This window comes from Bombus huntii, chromosome 12 (assembly GCF_024542735.1).
Source record: "Bombus huntii isolate Logan2020A chromosome 12, iyBomHunt1.1, whole genome shotgun sequence".
Taxonomy (NCBI): Eukaryota; Metazoa; Arthropoda; class Insecta; order Hymenoptera; family Apidae; genus Bombus; species Bombus huntii.
The window spans coordinates 2,544,626-2,570,681 of NC_066249.1; the positions used below are offsets into that span (position 1 = coordinate 2,544,626).

The 26,056-nt window shown below is 37.9% G+C and overlaps 2 protein-coding genes and 1 long non-coding RNA gene across 12 annotated transcripts in view; 1 reads left to right on the forward strand and 2 right to left on the reverse strand.

Moving 5' to 3' along the window:
* Positions 1 to 11: 11 nt before the first annotated feature.
* On the reverse strand, positions 12 to 3,337 carry LOC126872093 (putative cysteine proteinase CG12163). The gene is made up of 3 exons (XM_050631634.1): positions 2,893 to 3,337; positions 470 to 2,774; positions 12 to 399 (listed from the first exon to the last, which is right to left on the reverse strand). The coding sequence occupies exons 1-3, from the start codon at positions 3,091 to 3,093 to the stop codon at positions 251 to 253; spliced, it is 2,655 nt and encodes an 884-aa protein (XP_050487591.1). The 5' UTR covers positions 3,094 to 3,337; the 3' UTR covers positions 12 to 250.
* Positions 3,338 to 4,105: 768 nt separating this feature from the next.
* Positions 4,106 to 26,056, forward strand: part of LOC126872109 (synaptosomal-associated protein 25) — a 28,812-nt gene continuing 6,861 nt past the window's right edge. For 2 of the 9 annotated variants that reach the window (XM_050631686.1, XM_050631683.1), the window contains exons 1-6: positions 5,466 to 5,661; positions 9,506 to 9,703; positions 10,027 to 10,068; positions 22,401 to 22,449; positions 24,194 to 24,311; positions 24,670 to 24,943. In XM_050631686.1, the coding sequence (XP_050487643.1) occupies positions 9,605 to 9,703; positions 10,027 to 10,068; positions 22,401 to 22,449; positions 24,194 to 24,311; positions 24,670 to 24,943 (582 nt within the window). In that variant the 5' untranslated portion in view covers positions 5,466 to 5,661; positions 9,506 to 9,604. The other 7 variants (XM_050631685.1, XM_050631679.1, XM_050631687.1 and 4 more) reach the window with 7 other exon arrangements.
* Positions 6,700 to 8,789, reverse strand: LOC126872115 (uncharacterized). Of its 2 annotated transcripts, none has more exons than XR_007691850.1 (2): positions 7,189 to 8,789; positions 6,700 to 7,048 (listed from the first exon to the last, which is right to left on the reverse strand). It is a non-coding gene; the product is annotated as an uncharacterized LOC126872115 (long non-coding RNA). The 2 variants fall into 2 exon arrangements; XR_007691851.1 differs by having other exon boundaries at positions 6,700 to 7,115.

Consider the following 26,056-nt stretch of genomic DNA (forward strand, 5'->3'; position numbering starts at 1 on the left):
AAAAATATGAATATTTATAACAAATATGTTTTTTATTATGAAAACATTATTACGATTCCAAACAATTATAATTGCGAAATGCAGTTTTACTTACGAAACAAAATGCCTATGATAATCAATAAAACATGTTATAAGAAACTTTTTAAAATACAAGCAATTAACATTCATATTGCATTAGTAAAAAAAATATAATTTTTTTCAAAGAAGTTGAATATTATTATTAAAGGCATTAATTTCTTAAATATATTCGTTATGCAACTACAGCGCTTGTAGCCATTGTGTTAACCCCACAGGTACCATCTCCTCTATAAACTCTGTAATAACCACGCTCGCCCCATCGTGGGCCCCAACTATTCTTTATTATCCAATATGGTAATTCTTTATGGAAAAGAGGATATTCTGGAAAAAGATCTTATATAAAAATGTGTAAAAATTAATATATTTAAAAGATATATAAAAATGTACGTACTGCTAATGCCATATCCCACAATTAAAACGCCATGATCTAAATTTTTAGGATTGCATAAGAAGTTAAGTGGGTGTGAAACTCCTCCAAAATAAAACTGCATGGCATTGGCGTTAATTCCAACAGAAATTGGGCCGTTTTTAACTAGCCATTGTGCCATTCTCTTTTCATCTGATGTAATATTTACAGCACTGACAACTTGTACCTTAGCCTTATTTTGAAGGAAGTGGCATTTTTCATCTTTAGCATCATAAGGATAATCTGATTCTAATTCAAGACCTCCTAATCTTTCTATAGCTTTATAAGCATTTTCCATATCTCCTCCATTGCATCCTTCATCTAAAGAATCACAATCTACTAATTCCTGTTCGGATAAAGATAACAATTGATTATGTTTAATTGCGTATTGTCCTTCCACGTTTCCAGTTACAGAAAACGCCCAGCATGATCCACATTGGCCTTGATCTTTCACAGGTGTAACTACACTGTGATCGCGCCAGTCGAATTTAAGTGGTAAAGAAACATCTGGTATTTCAGCTTCAGGAAGAGGTATTTCGTTTTCGTGTTTTAGTTCGGGACGAAGACCTAAATAACGAGCTTTAAATTCTTTAGGCGTGAGATCTGCAAACATTGTAACACCATATTCAGCTGTTCCTCGTTCGAACGTCTGTAGTTCTTCAATAATTTTTAAATTTTGTTTAAATATTTTAAAACGATCTAGTTTCTCATCGGCTGAATTGTATGTTTTTCCAAATTTCTTGATAAAAGCTTCGAATAATGTCTCATCTTTTATTTCTTCAGCTAGCTTTAACATTTTTTGATTATATCGACTACCTCGTAAAGATCGCTTTCGGCGTTTATTTGAATCACAATTGATAGTAATATCTGGAGATCCTTTATCTAACCATACCTGAGACCATATAGTAAACAAACATTCTTTAATTTCAGTTCCTTCTTTCAATTGACAACCATCTTTTTTACCTTTTGGACAGTTGCTTGTACCCAATTTGACCCTTATTTTATATAACAATCCAGATACTACTTGTTTTGAGGCGTCAACAATTTCTACTATTATAGGTTCATTTGAACCTTCAGAATTTTCTGAAAATTTCCTAAGACCCTTATCTGCAAGTTCTTTAATGGTAGAATCATTAACATTTTCATTAATAGGTGCGCCTGGAAGACCTGACCTTTTCTTTCTATACATTGTGTGTGATTTATTAATCATAGAGTCTACCTTTCTTGGATAAATGATTTCTTCTTTAACTTCTTCTCTGTTTATTTCTGGATCTAATTGAGTTTGTCTTGTAGGCAAATCAAAATCTTTCAAAAATTCACCAAATTCTTTTACCTTATCTTCAAACCCTTGAGGTTTAACATCATCATCACTTCTGTTTATGGAAATTTTTAGAATAGGATGTTCTGTCACTTCTGATTGTTCTGATTCTTCTGATTTTTTAGTTGTGATATAAGTATAATTATCCAGAACATCTTTTAAATTTTCTAGAACTTCCCATTTTTCATCATTTGTTTCTGCATTGTTGGGTGTTGGTGTTACAAGTGATTCGCTGTTTAATGTTGAATAAGAATTAACATTCTCTTTAATCTCTTCATTAGCAACCATAGTGCAGTTATTCTTTACTATTTTACGGCTAGATTGCTGCCAAGGTTGTTCTTTGAATGTTACCAAGCATACCTTGACAGGAAGATTTGACTGTATAGAGCATTCTAATTGCTCTATTGCATTTTTCAAGCAGTCAGATTCTCCTATACGTAATAAAATTTGATATTGTATAATATTAGATGAAGGTGGAACAACACGAGTTACTTTGACAATATCAATTACTTTATGCTTGAAATCATTTTGTATCAATTCATCCATTGATTTTATTACTTGTTCTCCAAAAGCAACAAATCCAGGCAAATTTGGATTTAACTCATATGGACATCCTGGACAATAATTAGGACTAGAAGCTCTCATTGCTATGAATGGTCTCTCATTATGATCTCCATTCTTTTGAATTTCATGATCTAGCTCAACACTTTGATTGTTAATAATTTGCTTGTCTAAATTTTCAATAACATGATCCTGATCCTGATTATTTTCTTGTAATTGCAATGGATCATCCTGTACTGACTGAGGATACAAATACATACATTGTATAGATTCTCTTAAAACATTTATATGTCCAAGTTCGTGTTGTTTCACTTCCACAGTACATGCTTCTCGAGGACAAGGTTCTAATGCTTCTTTGCAAGTAGGAGTTAAGTCAAATGTCAGTCTGTATATTACATATGGAGATTCTTCCTGAAGGTTAAAAAAGTAAACAATATTTTAAATCTAAGCTAGTACAGACAAATAATTAAAAAATTTCGATTATTATGTAATCAATACTTGATTTTTAGAAAGTTTATAGAAAACATACCAATTTTTGCGCGCTAATCAGGTTACCGCCCTTATATGTATGGTGCGTTGGAGAATCCTGATTCAATGAATTCAAGGCACTTTGAATTAAAGGCTCCGGGACATTTTGTACTGGTTTGTTAGTGGGACCAGAAGATACAAGGATTGAATTAAAGACAAATAGAAATAAAATGCGCGTTACACGCAGCAGTAAGCCTGCCATCTTACTGCATACACTGCACGATGTTGACCTCCAACTGACGCAATTGACTCTTTGGTTGAGGTTTTAAATTCCTTTATATTACTGAATTAAGAATGATAATCAATTCTTAAAACTTCCGATCGCTAAATGAAAACTTTGATTTTGATTGTTCTACTTTTTATATAAATATTTATGTGACGTAAGCGAAAATAACAGATTTCGAAAAGAACGATAAATAAAGTAACTTGTACAATATAAATAGAAATGACAGATTAGAAAGTATGTACTGGCTGGTACTCGTAATCGTTTACGCTAAAAAACATGGATTTTTCTCTTCGACTGTGAACTTATTATATATATCTTTTCCGAAGCATTTTTATTGCACCAAAGATAAGATAAACCTTATAATTTAATATGCAACTAACTGATATTCTATTAATTCTTGTAATTAACATTATAATGTAATATTAACAATAATTTCATGTGATTGTAAAATTAAAATATTTTGTAGTTTTGTATTTCTAACTGAAAATATTTAGTAATTTAATATATAAAGTATATAGATTCGAATTTCAAAATTGGAACATTCATGATAACGTGTATATAACAATAAATATGTGGATAATGAGAAGAAACTAAAGTGTTCATAGCTTTGAATAATTTTGAATAAAATTTAACAATTTATAATTATATTTGAAAGTTTAGAATCTGGATATATAATTCAGTATGAAATATTCATGATGCAGTATCAGTTAGACTCAGTTTTATGTAGTGCAGGGTGAATAATGCAAAGTATTACAAATATTTTGTAATGTCTGTATAAAATATTGAGAAAATAAGGTCAATAGTTGCTTATGTTTGTTAATTTGACACGATATTTTTTCATGTTTAAATAAAAGTTACGTGACACACACACTCTATCATACAATTTTAGATATGATATGCACTAAATAAAACATCTTGGAAATATTTCTCCATATTATTTGAAAATTGGTTATATATTTCTATGTTCAAGTTTTCGCGCCATTTTAAAAACTGATGTTAACCATTTTCAAGTTCCGGTTGTCAAAAAAGCAGCAGCTGTTTCACTGTATCGATGTGATCATCAGTGATTGCAGCAGTGTTCTCGAAAAGACAAGACATTAACCGAATTACAGGATAGTTCATTCGTGGCATATGATAAGTCCTTGATTATCATTGGTGAGCAAATATACTACTTATTTCAATACACTTTAGACGAAAGTTATATAGGTAGAAACTAACAAAGTACTACATTGCAGTGAAGTTATATCGATTTTCTACTTTACTCTAGCTATCGTTTAACTCACGTTAAAATACGTAACTTGTGTTACTAGCTTTATTGAATTTGGAATTTTATAACGACTTTTGGTTTTCTTACTCCAAAAAATTTTTCTTCCTACTTTGATATCTTATTTTGTAATACAGTAATACATATGCATTCAATTGTAGCACATAGTTACATATTTGGATCTCCACTCATATCTTTTGCATTTTTGCACAACATTATTTCTGTCAATTAATTACTCACTTATTTTTCAATTTTTTCAGACAACATTATATTAGATAAAATAGATAAAATGAAAAACATAGTTGCAGATATACATCTTTGCCTTAAAAAAAAAGATCATTTAACAATTTGCATTTTTTAAGATATTGACCAATGTTTAACCTCAATTATAATGGATAATTTTGATGATGATGAGGTGATGATACATTCCTACTATAGAATTACTAAAAACTTATTGAGAGATATTTGAAAATTATTATAATAATGAAATGAAAATAGATTTATACATATTATAAATAGAATTTCAACTTATTTCGATGAATTAACTTTTTTTCATTAGCACATATGCTTGTAGTATATACATATATATATATATATATACATTTTTATATATTGTTTTCATAACATTATGTGTTTCTATATTTCTTTCATCAATCCATATACTGAATTATGTATAAGACACATGATTCATTATATATATTTTCGATATACATTGTAACTCGAAAGTTGTTTCCTTAATACTATCGCGATATCATATTTGAAAGTCGGCATAATGAATCAGTGGTTCTCAAACCATATGAGTATCGTATTTACATCGCAATCATCATGTAATTGATTTGAATTAACATTCGTTAAGAGCTATAATTAGTCATTAGAAGAAACAAATAGTATATTATGTAAAATCTGTTATGAAAAAGTATATATTTCAATATAAAATAAGTATTCCCGCGCCTGGAGTTTGCAGCTTTATAATCCGGTTTTCCTATTGGTGGTTTTCTTTGTCGACGACATTTTACCCCCACTACAAGGCAAGCGCTGTTCTGAAACTCTGCGACTGCTCGTTGCTCAGTAGCTGATTGTGAGTACTAATCTTTCAGTCGGAGAGAACGTAGCTTCGTGAATTTTTCTCAGGATTCTACCGGTTTTTTTACACTTTTATAGAAAAAAGTGTCAGTGATCATCAGGAAATTTTGTATTCCCGATTCTTCTTCAAACAAGCCAATTATAGAGTTCACTACCGGCGGAAACACCCATCGAAGACAACTTTATTGACGAGTACGGTTAGTAATAATAGCTAGACCGGTGATACTGTATATTTTTTTCCTTTGTATCTTACGTTACCACGCATTGATACGGTAGGGCATTCTGTCATTTCAATTAACCTTAATGATTATTATCTTGTATTTTTTTCACAAATTTATATTATTCGTATGGCATTCGAATTCTATAAGTAATGTATTTGACCTAGAAATTTTCTTTTCGTGACACACCAACGTAGAGAGACGACAGTCATCAATGGAAATGATGACTTTAAACCACTGCTCACCACGATTCATATTTATCATATAGATGAAAGTATTTCAAATAGCTTTGAATTCCTTGTGCAGGGAGAAAATCGGAAACCAGGCAGACGTCATTAAAGATTTACTTAATATTACAGGTTAATTAGATTTTATCGTGGATTTATTGCTTTCAAGAAACAAGTTAAGTTCAACATTTAAAGCGTGCGTTGCAGAGGAGGTTTCCATGCTTGTGTTGCATTTCATCCTTCGAGGAATGCACTTCATGACGTAAAAGCGAATTTGTTCAAGAGAAAATTTAACATACATTTCATTGTAATATTTATATTTATTTCGAGAAAGAGGGATAACGTCGCATTAACATTATAGTCTCTAACCGGCTATTTTATTTATTGATTTCTTAATGTCATACGTATGCGCGGTCTACTTAATGCGTACGTAAAACTTTATAAATTAATATTTTATATTCTTTGATTTGACTGTAGAAATTCGAATTCATCGAAAAACGACAAGCATTTTCGACCAAGTAAGCTCTTGACACTTTTTCTACCGGCGTTAACAGCTGAGCGTCATTGATGAAAAACATCTGAGTTTGTGTGTGTATGATAAGAGGGCGCTGGCGCGCGCACGCACACAGATACTTACACGTCACTTCGTGCGCGTGTGTGCGAGAAGAACGAGGGAGTATGTATGACGTCAGAATACTTGTATTTTATATTTATTCTTTGACGTAAGATGGGACTATGTAATTATAATGATGCATATTTGAGTAATCAGATGCAGAAATGCACTGAAATATCTATTTCCTTATCTACCTAATCGCCATCGCGATTATTTTTTATTCAGAACCTCTTGATTTTTCATTAAAGTTTCATAATGTGAATAACGCTCCGTATATTGGAATTTATATATTAATATTACCTGTAATTGTAGGTAAAAATTAAAACATCCATCCGAGTAGCTCGAACTTTAACATTCAAGCTTCAAGTGCATTTATATCGAGCCACTGTATTTTGTATATCTACGTAAAAATTCATATTCTTTTCCGACGAGGCATTCTGATTCGTCATTCTCGGAATTAATTCATCTATTGTTTTCTCACCAGCATCATCCATTCGATATGACTTCCTCGATACTTCCTGTCGACCTAGGGAACGTTTTCATTACACATTGACTACGTTTCGCGTTCGAGGAACGTTAGACCTCGAACCACTCTAAACAGGAAGGCGCGTGTCAAGACATTCGTGCAATACGCAAGCAACCTGTATTATATATGTATGTATATACCTGCAGGCGTGCAGATTGAAGTACGCGTCATGACATGGCCGCATTATCTTACCGGCATCCGGCACGTTGCGCTGCGCGATCGACATTTCCTACAAAGCGCATCTACATGTGTGTCCATCCTTCCACGTGATCACTAGAGATCATCATTATTCTGAGTATAACTTTCACGACCAAATATCTCTCAAGAATATGAAGCTCGTTCTCTTGGTACGCTTTGAAGGCAAATCTGGAGTTACGACATAAGTTGCAACGAATCGCAACCACGAGGCAATGCTTTTGTCTATTGTCTCGTAATTTTCTATTTTAAACCTTTATCCGATGATTTGAAACCACCTAAAGCTATTCGTCATGCTGTCAATAAGTTAAGCAATACTTATCTGAAGAATGCGAATGAGAATATACCGATCAACTCGATAGCTTTTACGTTTACGTTAGCCTAACGTTTTAATCAAAGATTCCGTTTGGGATTCATATCTTGTCATGCATGAAAGAATCTGTTCTGAAACGACGTCCAAGGATGTCGTTGGTATTGGTACGGTTTCTGAATGTACCTACGTAGCTCGAGAACATTTCCTCGGTGGTCGGTATTGATTTCTGAACACGATTTCCTTCGAATGCTCTTCATTTTTGTTTTATCGAACACCAATATCTGTTTGTTTGCGATTTGAGAGGGTATACAAGCAGCGTCCTCCAGGTCTGACTAGTCGTCCGTGATCTTGGCGAGGTGTACCGTGACCAGGAGAAGCGACGCGATACCTTTCGCCCTGGAAACGAGCCAACTTCGTCTCGAGGGCAAGGACAGCTTCAGTCAATTGATCACGCCATAATTTCTCCTACATACGTACGAAATCACCGACCACGGAGGTCGCCGTAATTTTATCACGCACGGTTTATTATACGTGTGAATTAATTTCCCAGAGATTACATAGGAATATGTATTACATCGTTAATACCTTTTCATATTCTCTTCTCTGTCTTAGCTGGTATTCATGTCTCTGTTACAACTCATTTGTCGGTAATTAAATTTACAAGTGCCAATTACTAGGCTCTCGCGCTGTCTTAATGCATTAACAAGGTGTTCCGCGCGCTTTGAATTCTACGCGAGTCTTCCTCTCAATAGGAATCTTCCCTGAATGGATCGGCTCAAAATAGACGAGGAAGATTTATTTTCGAATAATACCTTTGCATCAATTGTTCAAGAACCTTTAGCCCGGAAACCTAATATTCTGATTCAATATTCACTTCTTTCAGATAGAAATTTAACAAAGAACTTTAAAGAAAGTTATACTGACGCACTTAGTTACCGTAACCTTTGACAAAGCTTCGATGCACATGACGAAACTTTCCCCTAACCGTTGAAAGCGTTATTTACGACAGCAGGGAGATCGTTTGGAAGGCTGTCGAAATATCGTAGGGTATAAAAAAGACGCTTATTTATGGAAGCTCGTTAAGGTGGATGCATCGATGTTTGAAAACATGCTTTCGATGTTTCTCAGACATACAAGCCACATACATACATCGTAGAGCTCAGCTGATCGGTTCTCGTGGTGGTACTTTGGATTGAAGAACTGGTGGGTGGTCGTTCAGGTGGTAGGTGCGCGCGGAGAAGAGTTTGCAAAAGGGGTTGGTTATAGGAGGGTTGGAGACAGGAAGCACGAAGTACGGCGTGGAGAAGGCGCGGTCGTGTGCGTCTGCGCGCGATTCGGTCGGTGGGTCGGTCGGTCGGTCGGTCGGTCGGTCGTTGGGTATTGATTTTCATAGGAGCACCGGCACACACGTAATTCCACCACGTAAACGCGTATACATGCATTCACGACTATTGACTGGTTGGCTGCTTTTGCCAAATATCTGCGTAAAATTTCACAATCGCAGATTCTCCACACGCTGAATCGACTCATTCCAGTGTTACGCCTGCGAGAGAATTGCAAAACTTTGTTGATCTTTAACCTTGCTCGTCTTGTATCGTCTTTATCGACTGTTCGTTAGCATATCTTGTGGTTCTTCTTTTCGAAAGTACGTAACTCTCCTTTATTCTGTTCTCTCATTCTCTCTTAAAAATGCATGTGTACATCTGCTGGGTATTTGTGTTTCTCGGTCCAGCATGTACACGTGACGTAAACTAAAGCAATTGACAATCGTTCGATAGAAAACAGACCTTAATTTCGTTACTGATATTTCGCAATTACCTGGATTTAATTAAGCCACCGGGTAACTCGATTATATTCATGGAGCCGTGTTCGAGGTTTTTTTAGTTAGAATGTAGAGAAGCATTTTAAGAATGGTCGTTTAATCTGTCGTTTACTCTTCAACGTTGCAGAACGTTCCAGCCCACAAACAAGGAGCTGCGCGGGCTACACAGCGAGCCAAGAGGAAGTGCGATCGTAGAAGATAGTTAAATCGTCAGGCACCCGACAAGATGCCTGCTCCGGCACCAACACAGGGTACGGTGGAGGGCGGCCCACCTCGCACCGAATTGCAGGAATTACAATTAAAGGCCGATCAAACTACAGATGAGGTAGGTGTACCCCTTGATACTTGATATTCTTTCGACGTCTTTCATGATGATTGATTCTTTCAATTGATTCATTTAGGAAATCCGTGGTATTACGTATCAATGAGATTTCGCAATGTTCCACATTAGAGAAGATTCATCTACCGTTTGACAATGATGCAATTCTTTTTTTATTAATTCTTCGTTTAACACGTGCATTGTCCGTTGCTCCAAATACTTATTTACTCATTAATTTGTTTGTTTGCGTTGGAACTCACATTGTAATTTATACTTTGTATTTATAATTTATACGCATTGCTTAATCCACGTGACGCGTTCTGTTTCAGTCCTTGGAAAGTACGAGGCGTATGCTGGCACTATGCGAGGAGGTGAGTTCGTCTCATCCCTATGAAACTATTCTCTTCTATTTACGCATTAACCTTCATCCTCGATCATCCTCGGTACTAATCCTCGATCCTCGTTACTATAGCGATTTATTCCCGGAGTTTTTACTCCCAGATTTTGTATCATAGAAATTATAGAAGTCTAATTGTCGCTGGTAAAATCGTTGCGTGTTATATCGCGGCAAAGATGGGCGTCATGGTCAATCCTCGGGTGAACTTGACGGTGTGCAGTTGAAGGGACAAAGTCAGACAAAAAGGAATAAAAAAAAAAGGATGAAAACGCGCTGGAGAGAGGTGGGCCAAACGCTATTTCGGCTAGCCCGAATAAAAACACTGAAGTTGTATTATACTTTTATGTATACGAGAGAGAAACAAGTGCAAGTTGCATTCGAACGAACGTAACAAAGATCTTTCTACATATAGCGAAGACAGATAAATTTTATGTAGCGTTAAAGAATCTTGAAATAGTATTTGACCCAGCTCTGGCGCCAAAAGCATTCTTCGTTCCTATAATACTTCTATAAATTTTGAACAGTATGTAGTCAGCGGAAGTAAATAATAGCCATATCCGGGATAGCGTGGCTTTGTAACGTGGATTTTTTCGTTACGAAAGCAAAAAGAGACATTTTCCTCTTAAAGAAAGAAGTGGAGAAAAAAGAAAGTTATCGCACGGCTGCCAAGCAATTTATATGTCCGTTCCCATTGGGATCGCCGTGAATGTACTCGGAAGAATTGTAAGACGACGCATCGACGCGGTCCGAGACGGTAATCCGCAGCACGAATGCACGCGATAACAATGTCATGTCATTATAAATTCGCTTCGTGTTAACCTTGATACATCGCACGCGAAATATCTCTTGTCCATCAGTCACGGAATGAGGAAGATATCAAGCTGATAAAAAATCTATCGAAAGTAAAATGAAACGTGTGCGTTCGTGCGCGTGTTTTCGTGTGTTCTGTCTACGTTCTTCAGCTCCGCATTTTTCTTCCCATGCATAATTATTCGTTGTCTATGCTCGTATCTTGGATATCTATTCTCGATATATGTATGTTACGTCTCTATAAGTGTGTGCGGAACTATTACTGTGTACATCCGATGTCTTCATTCTTTTCCCGTTTAACTTGTCATTTATTGTCGAAGGAGCGAACGTAATCGACACCTAATAACCCGGATGTAAATTATCTCTTATTCGTGTGATCTTCATTTTATTCAGGAAAACGATTCTTTCAAAGACAACATATCTCTGAATCGTGTTTTAAAATGTTCCTTTACACCATGTGGAATATTAAAATCAATAGGTGAAGAGATCAAGATGCGATGAGGTTAAAAGGTTGTTGCGTCGCTCCATTCCAATTTCTTTTGCTACTTATTTGTGGCTGCACTAATTAGCACGTGTCGCATTTCGAGCACTGGAGACGTCAACAACTATTTAGTGTACGTACATACTTTATACGCGGGATGCCATTAAAAGAAAGCCACCCGTACCTATAAATATATATATATTTTTTTTTATATATATACGTATATGAAATTGCTGTCAATGTCAGTCAATTTGATCGAGATATTCGAGCTTCGAGAGGCTTCGAATGTGCAAAAACAATTAGGACAAGTAGAAAAAAGTTAGACAAAAAAAAAAAAAGATGAGAAAAGGTCTCTTAATGCTACCAGTGGTGGAGCATATCTTTTTTCAGCAACGGTGAATTCCAACGCACGCACTGGGTCTTCTGGAAAGGACGCTATGGAAAACAGAGAACGTTTTTGATACGATAAAAGATTTAGAAAGAATGAAGGAACATCGATGATTGCGCGGTATTATTTAATAATTTTATCGTACCGTATACGTGTCGTAACGTATACGTAAAGATGACGTGGTTCAATCTTTCTATACGTTGCGTGGAACATTCTCGATGATTACAGTCGTAGCGATTAAGACAGAGGGTAATAGGGCTTTTTTGTGCGATCTCCTATTCTTGTATCTCTTTCGCTCTTTTCTATTCTTCCTACAACCTCTCCCTGTTCTTTCTTTCTTTTTTGTTTCGAATTCTTCTCGATCTGTCTTGTCCATTTCTTGCCTGTTTTCAATGAAATCAAGACGAGGATAAAAGAGTTTCTTCGCGTCGATTTTTAATTAATATCGTTGAAACGGTCGAGAAGGATGTGTTCAACTTTCGGAACACGAAGATATCGGAAGAATATAACGATCCTCTTGTATGTACGTGCACAATCCTCTTTCAGTTGCTTCCGTCTCCCCCTTCCTCTTTTCTGTTATTCTTTATCTTTGTCTCGATGCAACTTGTATGCAAACATGCAACGTTTTCTTTCCCATTGTGAATCACATTCAAGAAAATATCGAGTCGACGATCGTATATAAGGAATTCTTTTACACTTTTTCTATAAACGTGTTTCCAAGTTATTTAAACATGGAAATTTCGAGGTATTTGACAAATCTTTAATGAACGAACCCTTTAAGGAATTAATTTGACCAGCAATGTATTAGGAAGAAGAAAGAATCGATCGTCGAGTCGAAAACAAAAGGGCTCGCCTCGACTGAAGCGTGAAAGCCTTTAGGGAACGTCTATGATTCTCTCTTCTCATAGTTTGTCAAGCGATTGTCTATTAGAGGCTGGCCGAGACAGGTAAACGACAGTAAAACAACAGCTCTGATCTCGACGAAAGAAAGAAGGATCGTTTCTCGATTTTTGGTCTGCGAATCGAGAAAAGAGCGCGCATAATCGGCAACTTCTGTCGCTGCTACCAATGTAATCCGTGTTGCTGGCTGAACCGGGCATTTATCAATATTGTCCGTGTTGCTGGCTGTGTATGTATGTGTTTTCACGTGTGCGGTGTGTGCCCACGTGTGTGTTTGCTTGCTTAAAATTCAACAACTACACTCGCTTGCTCGATCGCCCGCCTGCTTGCCATCGCAAACTTCCTCAAACGAGATGTATACCGGAAATTTATATTATATTATATTTTTACAAGGCACACGTTAGTTATTAATACTGATTATTGCTCGATCGATTAATTCCAACAAAAGTAGTTTAATTTTCATACGATCGATTTTTCTAATGTCGCCGGTATACTTTTCTAAGTTCTGGAGAAGTTTGTTGCCTATTCGCTTGCAGAGTTCCCGAAGCAAAGTTAAATCGAGGACGCGATGTCCTCCAGTGACATTGGTTGCGTGAATGTAGGTTGTCATACAGGATAGCATGTTACAATTTCCCCTGTGAGAGAGAACATCGATCGTCTGATAAATAGTCTTATTTTCGCAAAAACCGATGGCTGTTATCATCTTCGCGAACTTTGCTGCCTATCTGCCTTGGCTGTATGGCTGCCTGTGTGTGTTTGCCTGTCCTCCGCGAGAACACTCTTCATTTTCTCTCTATCTCTCTTCTTTTTCAATGCATCGTGCTGTCACTTTTCTGGTCCGGTATCATTCTATATCGATACTCCGTTGATCTCTGTTGCGCACAATCACAATTCACTCACCACTCACAGAAACACAGCTCGCATACGAGAGATTCGTACGCGAACAGAGAGGTAGCCCGTTGACAATCGAAATTTTCTATCTGCCCGATCGATCTCGTTCGGTCTCAGGGGGAAAGCTACTTTGCTGTTCGTACAGAGTCATCGATGCCATGCGAGTCTCCATGCCATCCCCTTATTCTCCTCGTTTCTTTCGTTCTTTTATTTGGTATGCTTTCAGCCGCGGTCTCGTCGCGATTCTAACCGATCGTTCTCGTCTTGTTTGTCGTTTGTTCCGTGTCACCGTGTAGAAAAGATGCCATTCACATGCCTATGCATCATCCACCACCATCACCACCACCACCACCACCACCACCACCACCACCACCACCGCCACCACCACCGCCACCACCATACGACCGATCAAAAACTCTTCCACTTCTCGTTCTTAACTCTTTCTTTATATATGCACCCGATATTCGACCAAAGAGTATTTACCCGAGTAAAAGAGCGTAACGACGCGACGGTATTTTTCAGTGATACTCACGAGTAGAAACGTAGCGAGGATAAATTGAATATCCGGTAAATACTCGAAAACCAAAACTTGAAATTCAACGGCTCGCTCTATCTCGTTTTGATTTTCTTTCTCTCTTTTTCTGAAACTTCATGCACATTTCCTACGTGGATGAATGCGCACGCTTCTCTTTCAAGCTGAACGAGGAAAGGAGCAAAGAACTTCTTTTGTTTCCGTTCTCGTGACCGACTAAATAAAAGCGTTCTGGAGAAGCTCATCCTTAATTAGTTCCGCCGGCTACTGTCGAACATTAATGTGGATGATAATTATATAGCACGATTCCCTTGCAGTCTCCAGTTTAATATTTTTTGTCTTTTTTTTTTCTCTTTGGAAGTCTACTTTCTGTATCTTTCGCGATTCGTTTGAATCAGAGCTCGTTCGTTTGGCTGAAACGAGAGAGCATAAGAACGAACGCGTCGGGATTAATGTCGATCTCCAGCTCTCTTGCTGGGAGGCTTGCTTCGAACTGCAAAGGAAGAAGATAAGCATCGTTTGTTGAAAACGACGATCACGGCAACGTTTCCTCCTTCGTTGGGTTTACCCAGTCGAAAAGCACGGCTCCTTTTCTTTGCTCATCTGGTCATTCGCCGCTCTCTTCATGCTCTCCCTTCCGTTCCTTTCCATTTCTCTGTGTGCGTGTGTTCTACTTTGTATTTATTTAAGTGTCTTTCGTCCGTTTGAGTCCCGAGAGTTCTCGTATCTGGAACACGAGAGAAACGGTTTCCCAGAGAATCGACAAATTTGGTATCTTTTTACATTCTTCCGGTGATATTCGACGCTTATCTTTGAGAAATGACCAACATTCTCGCGACTCAAAATGTGACCGAGACCTTTCGTTTTTGTATTGCGCATTTTCGATTTACTTTACCTCTCCATAGAAAAAAAAAGAAAAAATGCTATATATTATGTATCGTTCTGTATTCTGCGGTACTTTCTTTACATACACTATATATATATATATATGTATTGTGAATTTCCTTTTCATTCGTGTATATTCAGTCTCCTAGACTCTTCGAGTAGTACCTTCTCTATTTCTCTGACTCTGTTTTTTTTCTCTTTTTTTCTATCTGTTTCTCTTTTTTTCTTGCTCGACCTCTCTTCTTCGCGTGGATTTCCTTTTCTTCCTTCCATTCGGTGAACGGAGGAAGAACGGTGGAATGACCGGCGACGGAAGAGAACGAGATTCCTCCCAACGAAAAAAAGAGCGGTTCTTTTTAACCCGTCACGCGCTACTGAAACAGAACAAAATGAGTACGTACAAAAAAACATTAAACGAAAGTAACTTAATAATAATAACAATACAGAGAAAAGAATCAAAATCAGTGCGAGCCTTCACGCTTGTAATGAAATCTCGATTAGCCAGAAGGAAGATCTGACAAATAATAATAATAATAGAAAAAAAGTAAAGTAAATAAATAAACCTACAACAACGGCGACGACAGTTACAGAGCAACAGGAACAACAACAACTACAACAACAACAACATCGTCATGATCGATAACAACATCAAGAACAACAACAGCAACAACAAGCGACAAGCCTAATCTAGAGATCGAGAAATATACTCATTCGAACCATAAAATAATAATGCCAGTAACGTGTTAGTCCGTAAACGTTTCGTTACGTGTCCACCTGTCTGCCCACCTGTCTTTGCATCACAGGCAGGATAATATATATATATATGTAAATATATAAACACGTGTGTATATATATATTATTACAATCGTCTACGTCGTGAGCGCGTCAAAGGCTTTAACAAATCCGCAGATATTAAAAAAAGCGTCGGATCTAGACCCATCGAGAACGAAACTGATAAACATGAAAAAAAAAAAGAAAAAACGAACGAGATACTATTAAAACTAATCGATTTTTCTCGTCTTTTTCGTTAATGTCGCGGATACTTAGCCCGATCCGGTCACGATATATATCCAGCACAGTTTTGTCAAAATATACCTTAACTTGTTTTGCCCACTTCTATCCATCGACTTCCGTTACAGTTCCGACTCTCCGTTTTCTACCTACCGTAATACTATTATACTACTAATATACTACTAATATTACTATACTATATACTTACTAAAAAAAAAAAAAAAAAAGAAAAAAAACAACTCTCTAACACTGGTGGTGGTTGTCTGTGTTGTGCTGCCTCTGTCTGTCGTAGAGCAAGGAGGCTGGCATCCGTACTCTGGTCGCACTCGATGACCAGGGAGGTGAGTGAATCGCTTTTTAGCCATATAAGTAAAACAACATGAAGGAACCTCGGCTTTTTCTCACAGATTACATAACAATTGAACTGTGTCTCGTGGCACACCTGACCTCAGCACAAAATTGTACCTTTCCTCTCTCCTTCCGGTGTCCTTCGATCGTTCCTGTGGTGAAAATCTCACTGCTCGCACGGAAGATCACGGGGGGAATACCGAATATCGCGTGGATCCCTCGAGGACACCCTTTCCACCATCTTGTCTTCTGCCGTCCAATCGGCCGCGTTCCTTATCTATATATTTTCCTCTTCTCTTTTCTATGTTTCGTCTCTATTCCTTTTTCCATTTTATCGTCCAACATTGTTCTCGACGATTCCGTTTCCCCGTACTCTTTCAACTCTGGCTCTAAAAATCGATAGGTACTTCGCCACGGTCGCTTATCTCGAGAACACTCGTGACCTCCTGACCTTTTTTTTCGCAGAGAGAGATTCGTTAACACGTCTCTACGCGTCTCTATCCGTTCTCTTTTTCATTTTCACCTTTCTCCGATAATAAGTCGAAAGGTATTTTATGATTTTGCGTTTCGCGTCGCCGATCGATACGCATCGTCGAAGGTATCTATCCTCGTTAGCTATGTGGTCGATACGGGTTTAAGTGTCGACTTTGCGTGTCACGGTTCGCCGGCTGGTTACGGCCGAAGAGACCGAAAGCGAATTACCAAGCCGATCGATCGATCTGCTCGTGATGTATACTATCCATCTTTCCTTCTCAGTTTTTTGCCCTTTCTATTTTTCAACCGGTCTGTTTATTCGTTATACGGGTCGTAGGAAGGCATCCTTTTAATAGAGTATTCTGTGTACCGTGAAGCGCGAAGAAACACCCTCGATCGCATTTCCGATCGATCGTGCTCCACCTCGCACGCTTTTGCTACGACAAACCAGATATATCTCCCCTTGGTTTGTCTCTTGAAATTCTTCCGCGAATTGACCTGTTCTTGGCTAATCGACCCGATCAAAGTTTCTCGCGTTCGACCAACGGACGTTCTCTTTCTATATTTTTCTTTTTCCGTTCTCTCTCTCTCTCTCTCTCTCTTATTTCTCTTTTTTTCTCCACCTACTACTACGTCGTATATACACTGTCATGAAAACTTCTAAAATTATACACGCAACTCCCTGCTCGGTGAAGTATTTTGCAACGAGAAAGTAGCGGTAGATTTGCTTTTTAAATGCGGGTTAGAATATACATATAGCGGAAGTATCGAACGAGACAGTGCGAATTCGCGGTTGACGATGAAAAGCGACAGCCAACTACCACTGTACAGCTGTACTATACAAAATACTACTACTATTAATACTACTACTTAGTACTACTACTATGTTATTACCGTTACTACGATTACTAGTATTACACCATCAACACTACTAATACTGTTTTGTTCTTTACAATTGGTCAAGTGCAAAAGTATTGGGAAACAATATTATTCTTCAATAATGTTCTTCAAAAGATTGTATTAAGATTACATTTAAAGTAGCATTTAAGAATGCTTAGAATAAAGTAACTCTGTTAAAAGGCAATCGATTTCCCTAGATTTTTGTACAGATAACTAGAATACGACACTGCTCACTAATTACTTACTTATGCGACAAAGACACTGACTATCACAAACACTTAATTGCTGGTGCTGCTATTGCTGCTGCTGCTGTCAGTACACGAATATTCGATATCCGAGAACGCTGTTATCGAATCAAATCTGTACAGAGCATCATGCGCGGGATCAAGTTGACTCGTTTATAACGCCCTGTTTTGTTTCTTCGTCCCTTTGTGTGTCTACGATATTTTTCTCCTTTTCGCCCTTCTACGGTCTTTCTACTTACTAATAACCCTTTCTTCGTGTGTCCATTTCTCTCATTTTCTCTTTATATATCTATATATATATATCTTTATTTCCCTATTTCTCGACAGCCTCCTCTCTTTTTCTATACACAGCGATAAAGTACTCGAACCGTAGACGTGTATCTCGTGTATATATGTATGCATCTCGACTAGACGCATACGTATGTATTTTGTCAGTTTCTCTCTCTCTCTCTCTCTCTTTCTCTCTCTCTCTCTCTCTTTCTCTTCCTTACTTCTCACAAATACACACGTTCTTTCTTGGATTGTGTATCTTTTTTTACTTCGTAGCCAAACACGAAGCTTCTAGCTGTGTCGCTTTATCAGTCAACGTGTAATACGTACATATTGTTTATATATCTATTCATATATATGAATATACGTATCGAATCTATAGATAATGTTATATACATATATCACGTATGTGTATGTATATAAAACCTATGTACCTCATATTTTTTAGTGTACAAAACCCAAAACAAGTACTTAATGAAGCTCCCTATCTATCTTCTTCTTCTCACCTTCTGTGTATATATATATATGTATATATGTACTTTACACGTACACATGTCTGTATGTACATACATATATGTATACACGTACGTATATTCTAACTCTGTTTTTGATTTCTTTTTACCTTGATTTATACCCTTCTGCATCAAATGTAGGTACTTTTTGTCGACCGTCGTCTTACCAAGCAGGTGTTATATTGTCCTCCGCTTTTTATCTGCGAGTTTACAGATGCCGTCGTGTACATACTATTATTATGATTATTATTATTATTATTATTATTATTTTTATTATTATCATTAATATCATTATTATTATTACCATCATCATTATTATTATTATTATTATAATTACTATTGCTTTGTTACTATTATGTATCGTGCATATAATACTAGCGATTGTGCGATTATAGTTATCGATTCAAGGTCGGATAAAAGTAGCGCGCGATTCGTGTAATGCTTTTTACTGATCGAGACAGAGATGCAACGACGAAGGGGAAAAAAAGAAGTAAGAAAGCGGCGAGACTCGAAACATTTTCTCACCGCCCGTTCTTTCCTGTTGTAACATAGTTGTGCTTCGTCAGCTCGGTATATTTATACCCACGTAGAATTCTGATTTTCTTATATACGTAGGTCTCCGCTACGTTCTCATCTTCGAAGCTGCCAAATATCAGTATTATATATCGGTGTCCCTTGCGAAAATCACCTTACGTATATATACTTAGCAGTGCGATGCGCATGGTGCAAGCAGACGCGTCGACGTCGACGTCGTCGTCGTCGTGTGGAAGTTTGACGAAATTCATGTAAATTTTCTAGCGCTAGTATAACTCGCTCCCAGTTGTTTCGCTCTGATTAGCTACGATCTCATTATTATCATTCTCATCGTTCTTTTATACGCGCCACCACTCCTTTATCTTTTCGTCGTTATTATTGTATTCTCATATGTTATGTTCTAATTTACCATCGCGTTCAAGGTGTCCGTCCATGAGAGATTATCTGAACCGATATCAGAAATCGAGGGAAACGTTTCTTTTCACAGTCATTTTCGTGGACGTACATCTTGGACATAACCATTTTCTTTCGTAGATAAATATGAAATTTTTATTTTATTACAACCTGGCACGTTTTGTCACACGACTCGGGTTTCGTGGAATTCCATCGAATTTCACGAGCCAGAAGAAAATAGATACGAGAAATGAGGCGCGGCTTCGAGTTGAGATCATCGTTTGGTATTTCATAGAAGAAAAAGGAGAATATAAATGTGATCCATGTGGCAAGACGTGCCCGGCGGTTTGCTTGTTTGTCTCTGACTTAATTTCGCAGTTGTTCTCGCGCATCACTGAACGATCTTTCATTTCCGTTAACGTGTGGGCCCTTCGACCCTGTCGTAGAGCGAGGAGGTCGCAGCGAACACTCTGACGATGTTAGACCATCAAGGCGGTAAGCAGTTCCCTCAGCAATAAACAAAACAACAGAAAAAAGAATTTTAAGAAAAGTAAATTATCTTCTTGAAAAATGAGTCGAGAATATTAAAAAAAGAAAAGAAAGGCGAGAGCAAAGTGACGAGAAATGAAAGGAAACGGAACATTGAAAAAAGGAACAAAAAAGTTATAGAATACGGACGAACAAAGTTTTTTTTTACTTTATTCGATTTCGAATGGTTAGATAATTTCTTTCTCTTTTTTTTTATTTTTGTTTGCTTCAAAGAGAACAGAAGAAAGTAAAAAGAAAAGACAGATCTTTTCGTACACTCTCCACGGTTGACGGGATTAGATCGTTAAAATAGGACACACTTTGACACGTATTTACGCGTACCATTCGGCGGTGTTCGTTTTTTAATGTCAAAAATTCGCGACTATGAGTCCTGTCGGTTCACAGGTTATTTTAATTTCCCTGGCAAACGTGCCCGTGTTCTTTGATAAGGGAACAACGCTCGAGTTTCGTTAAAAATTACGTGGTTTCGATTTCTGATCTACTAAAAGAAAAAGAATCGCTGGAACTGAAGTAGCTTTTTGAAAATCGTCCGAAGACTGAACCGGATATCGACAGATTAACACAACGATTACATATAACGACTATAGAAGTGTATTTCCGCCTGTCTGTCCGGGAACTGAACGCGCGTTTTATTCTCTGGTTCTGATCTCTTTCTCTGTCCTTTAGCTAAAACAATCTTCTAATTCTGTATCTTACAGCGCCACGGTACTCTGAGTGCCTACACTGGAAACGAAGCGTGTCTTTTTCTTCCTTTAATCTGCTTCTACGCCTTTGTCTGCTCCTATTTAACATTCGACTTCTCGCATCATCGCCACCGCGCCACTCGCCCTTAATTCGATTCGGTTCATCGATTAAATCCATTTTGTTCTCCCTCATCCTCGTTCATCCCCTCACTGTTACTCTATCGTAGACTCGATTATCCAGCTCCTCGACGAGACTTTAAGCCACCCATTCCATAATAACAGAAATATATAGTAGAGCGTGTAACCACGTTTCGCCGTTAGATAATGCTATTAATAATTTTTAACTGGCTAATCTTTGCTCTTGGAAATTTCACAGATCGACGTGCAATTTAATAAATTCCCCAAAAATCCAATCTAGAATTCTTCGATCCCCGGGAAACGTTGGATTTACCAACCGTTCGATCGACGATCATATTTAAGAATCGTCGGCCCTCTTAGCTTCTTCGCTTCGTCGATCGAATCGATGAAAAATTCATTCTTTGGTTCGTTATCTCATTTTTCAGCGAGCGTTTTCCAGTTCTCGAGAATACTTTGGCTGTTTCGCTCCGTGCATTGTAGTACACGAAGCAGAGGAGCGATCAGAGGAGGACGATGTCTGTTCCGCGTTAGACGCTCGACAAGTTTCCCATTCCGCGGTGGAGCCAATTATTTTTCAAGACGCTTCAACACGCGTCTCTCTCTCTCTCTCTCTTTCTCTTTTTCTCTCTCCTTCTGGCTCTCTTTATTCATCCAACACTATGTTCCGTGTCGCCGTTTCGCAGTTGGTAAATCCAACTTCACATCGATTCTACTCGCTATTACGAGTGCAAAAAGATCCTAGTCCTCCAGCAGCCTGACCCGCAATAGAATTAATAATCAGGATAAAATATCGTCGTACGCGCCCTCTCGCTCCTCCGATATATCATCAAGATATGATGGACGAAAAAGTGTAATTGCTATCCACGATGAATCTGACTTCCTCGGCTCTACCAAGAGATCGAAATCCAATGAGAACGAAAAGAATGAAAAAGAAAGGAACAGACAGCGAAGGAAAGGAAAACACAAAGGAAAAGATGGACACAGATGGTGGTTGTCAATTTATGTTACAGTGTTACGTAGTCAGATAGAATGGAAAGACGGAAAGTAGTGCGAAGAGCTTTGAGTTAGTTTAGTTCGATCAGTAACCCGTAGTTTGCCCGTCCTTTTTTCTTTAAAGCGTCCCTCTAGGTAAAGAGGGTTTTGTGGACACAGGGTGAGTCCGATTCCTCGTTGATTAGCGTCCGAAGTAAAGAAGTTTAAGGGTCAACTGTCGCGTCTCTGTTTGGCCCGTGGTTCAGTCACGGGACGAGGGAGACACAGCTAGAAAAATGTTTTCTCGTGGAGCGAAGCGAGGGAGCGTTTCGACGGTGCTTCCTGTACCTCACGTTTAACAAGCCGCTGATTGGTCGGTTGCCTGTTTAGAGCCACGAGGTCGGGATGAAAACCCTCGTAATGCTGGACGAGCAAGGCGGTAAGCCATTTCAATCTAGACATACAAACATTAAACTTACGTAAACCGTCTCTTACAAAAAAGATATATATTTATCTGGTCTCGACTGACACAAAAGCCAACGATCGACGACCATATATATTCTATATGTATTCTATTATATGTTCTCCATACGTTCTCCACCCGCCGATGTATATAATATTTATATATAGTCATTATATGTATATAGTTATTATATATAGATATTATATATATATATATATATGCATATACGACACTAATTGCGTGTAATAATCGTCCAGACACTAATGCAATCCTGTGTACGTCGGAATTAAATTTCGATCGAACGGCTGATACTAACCAAAATGCACCAAAAGACAACAGATTCGTTCTTTCGACATCTCTTCACATTCCTTCAACGTTCAGATCGTTTACGTTCGAACAATCATCAATTACTTTTCTCCCCTTGTTCTTACGTTTCTATTGTCCTGAATATTGCATCTTGTTTGATACCTTGATTATCTATCGCCTATGACCATAATATTTCCTTCCAGTTGCATTCACGATTCTCTCTCCTCGATCTTCCTCGCTCTTGTTTCTTTCGATCATCGCTCTGCTCTCTTCCATCGCCTTATCCTATATATTTCTCTTATTTCTAGTACTTCCTCTGCCACTCTATCTTTCTCTTTCTCTCTGCGTCCTATCGTTCTCTCCGCCTGCTTCCTCCTATTCTTATCTTCGCTTCCTTCCGTGAACGTAATCTCACGAAGGCGAACGAACAAAAACAGAGAAATACAGAAACAAAACAAGTAGACGAACAAACAAACCCAAGTAAAAGAAAACAAAAATTAAAAGTAAAAAAAGAAAAAGAAAACGCGCTCCACGTTTTAAACGCATCCCTCCGGTACTTCCGGCACGGTGTAAGTCAAAGCCTATTAAATCTACTATTGTATTTGTTGACCGGCACATTTGCATCAGCGCGTTACTCTTCGTGAATATATTTGGTTCAATTCGTACCCAGTACCCTTAGAATCCACCGTACACCCCAGTACATACAGAATTACTCACCCGATCTTAGGATCTTAGGTTACCCTTAGTAGGGAGACTCTTTGCTTAGCTGTTGCACTTTCGTTGCACTCGTTTTTTTTCTTTTCCGAGGATCCTTCGTCGAGAGAAAGATTCGTTTACTACATTTTTAACAAATAAATCTACCAATTATCATCGCAAATATTTTTGTAATGTATCTTTTTTCTTTGTTTGGGCGTAGAACTTTGCATTGTATTGTAGTTCGAATTCTATAGTTACGCTAAATCTTAATATAGTGGAGTCTCTCGATGAATCCTCGTAGAGTATTATGAAACCACCAATCGTCATTTAGTATAAGGGAATAGTGCGTTAAATATTTTGGAACTAATTTAACCTTTAATTCGTTTAAGGATAATTTAACGTTATCTGAGAAAGAATTGAACAAATAGTGCTCTATTCCCTGATCGTTTAAAAAATGACGATTCACTTCAATTTTTGAGGAAGTATTCCGATCCTCGAAAGAGAATAGGACAGCGTGTCCCCCTTACTTATTTTTCATTTCTCGAGTATCCAATTTTTAGCAAACGAATTTCTGTTTGGTTATTTACAAGCGAGATGTAGAGGTACAGCGACTAACGCGATTTTTATTTTTACGTCGGCTGTCTGCTCTCTTTCGGGACGCTACGTTAAAGATGCGATAGGAAAGATGTTAACAATGTTCTCTCGTACAATGAAACAGAGCAACTGGACAGAATCGAGGAGGGTATGGACCAAATCAACGCCGACATGCGCGAGGCCGAGAAAAATCTCACTGGAATGGAAAAGTGCTGCGGTCTCTGCGTTCTCCCATGCAACAAGTAGGGCTGTCCCGAATCGTTTTACGCTTCTTACCCTTTCAAATCTTATCTTCTACTTTACAGCGCACTCTCTAATCGAGAAATTCTATCCTCGATCTTTAACGCTTCGTTTCTACCTCTATTTCGTAAAGAAACTAAAGATAAAATTTACCCTGTGTAACTAAACTGTGAAGTCAATTCTTATGGAACAAAAATTTCTGTCGACTCTGCAAATCTTGAAATACCTTCAGAATTTTAAGAAGAAGCGAAAAATGTTTGAAGCAAAATACGAAAGATATTTCTTTATTCGATGTATCTTGTTCCTTTGAATTATCTATGTATAACAGAGATTTGCTAATGGAACGTTCATCTTTCACAGAGGCGCCAGCTTCAAGGAAGATGAAGGCACGTGGAAGGGAAACGATGACGGCAAGGTAGTTAACAACCAGCCTCAACGGGTGATGGACGATCGCAATGGACTTGGTCCTCAAGGCGGTTACATCGCCAAGATTACAAACGATGCCCGTGAAGGAGAGATGGAAGAGAATATGGGTCAGGTGAACACAATGATCGGTAATTTGAGAAACATGGCGATCGACATGGGCAGCGAACTGGAGAATCAGAATCGGCAAATCGACAGGATTAATCGCAAGGTGAGGAGACGATTCGCCAGTCGACGAGTTCAAAGATTTGAGTTCAGAAAAATCACCGAATCGTCCAGACTTCCAGACTTCAGACTTCCCTCTATCCGTTTCATTTCGAGTTATTTATATCTTAACCTACCATGATCTAACATGATCATATTCGCTATACGATTCTCTTATAAAGTGACTATTATAATAGTTACATATTAATTAAGTAGACTCAAGTATATGAAATTTTCTATCGCATAATGGTAAAAAACTTTGATATTATGAGAATGAAATGGAAACCCGATAAAAGAACGCTTCGTTGGAAGATAAGGGCATGTGGCATTATGTTTCTGCAATATCGTGTTTTGTAGTCGCATAATTTAATAATAAAATTATTGTTCAATTTATTAAACGATATTAGAACGAGGAAGGTCTGAAGTAGTGGAACGAGTTGTTGATTGAAATGATGATTGAAAACACGTACGATTAGCTCCGCTATATTTTTCTCTCCACGGAGCATGCGTGGATTATTTATCTCACGATGCACGCGCTCAGAGCGATGCACAACACGTTCGTTGTCGCTTTCGCTTTCTTACATGCCCTTCGATCTACCTAGCCGTCCATGTTTCCCTTCGTTCCTGGCGCGGTCCCAAAAGTCGGGTCGACGTTTCACGTGTCCTTGGGAATTTCGTTTCGTTCTGACACGTCCTACATGTACAGTGCTCGTGCCAGATCTTGTTTTCCGCTGAAATCGAATTACTGGAACGAAAAACTGGCGCACGGTAGATTTCAGGTGAAAAGATAACGCGAAAGATTTTAGCGTGCAATATTGTATTCTGTATAAAGACGGGGCGTTTCATGAGAAGTCGGCTTCGTGTAAGAATTCGTGGTTTCATTGACGATATTGTCCGATTGCAAGACTTCTGGCCGCCGACGATGGGCAACGTGTCGTACGAGTATACGCTCTACTTGGTAGCATTGTTGTTCCCTTTTCCTCGTACATGCATCCTTCAGCCCCGAGTCATTGTTCCTCAACATAGAAGAAGACTTCTAAGTCGGGATTATCTCACCTTTCAGGAGAACGTACTGGATAGAACGTTCTCTCTTCTTCTATATATACTTCTATAAATCCTA

What these genes read in the sequence shown, in the direction of transcription:
- LOC126872093 (XM_050631634.1), bottom strand. Translation starts at nt 3,093, where the DNA reads ATGGCAGGCTTACTGCTGCGTGTAACGCGCATTTTATTTCTATTTGTC. An exon ending in TGATTAGCGCGCAAAAATTG is followed by an intron (nt 2,775 to 2,892) that starts GTATGTTTTCTA and finishes TTTAACCTTCAG; the next exon opens with GAAGAATCTCCATATGTAAT. An exon ending in TGTGGGATATGGCATTAGCA is followed by an intron (nt 400 to 469) that starts GTACGTACATTT and finishes ATCTTTTTCCAG; the next exon opens with AATATCCTCTTTTCCATAAA.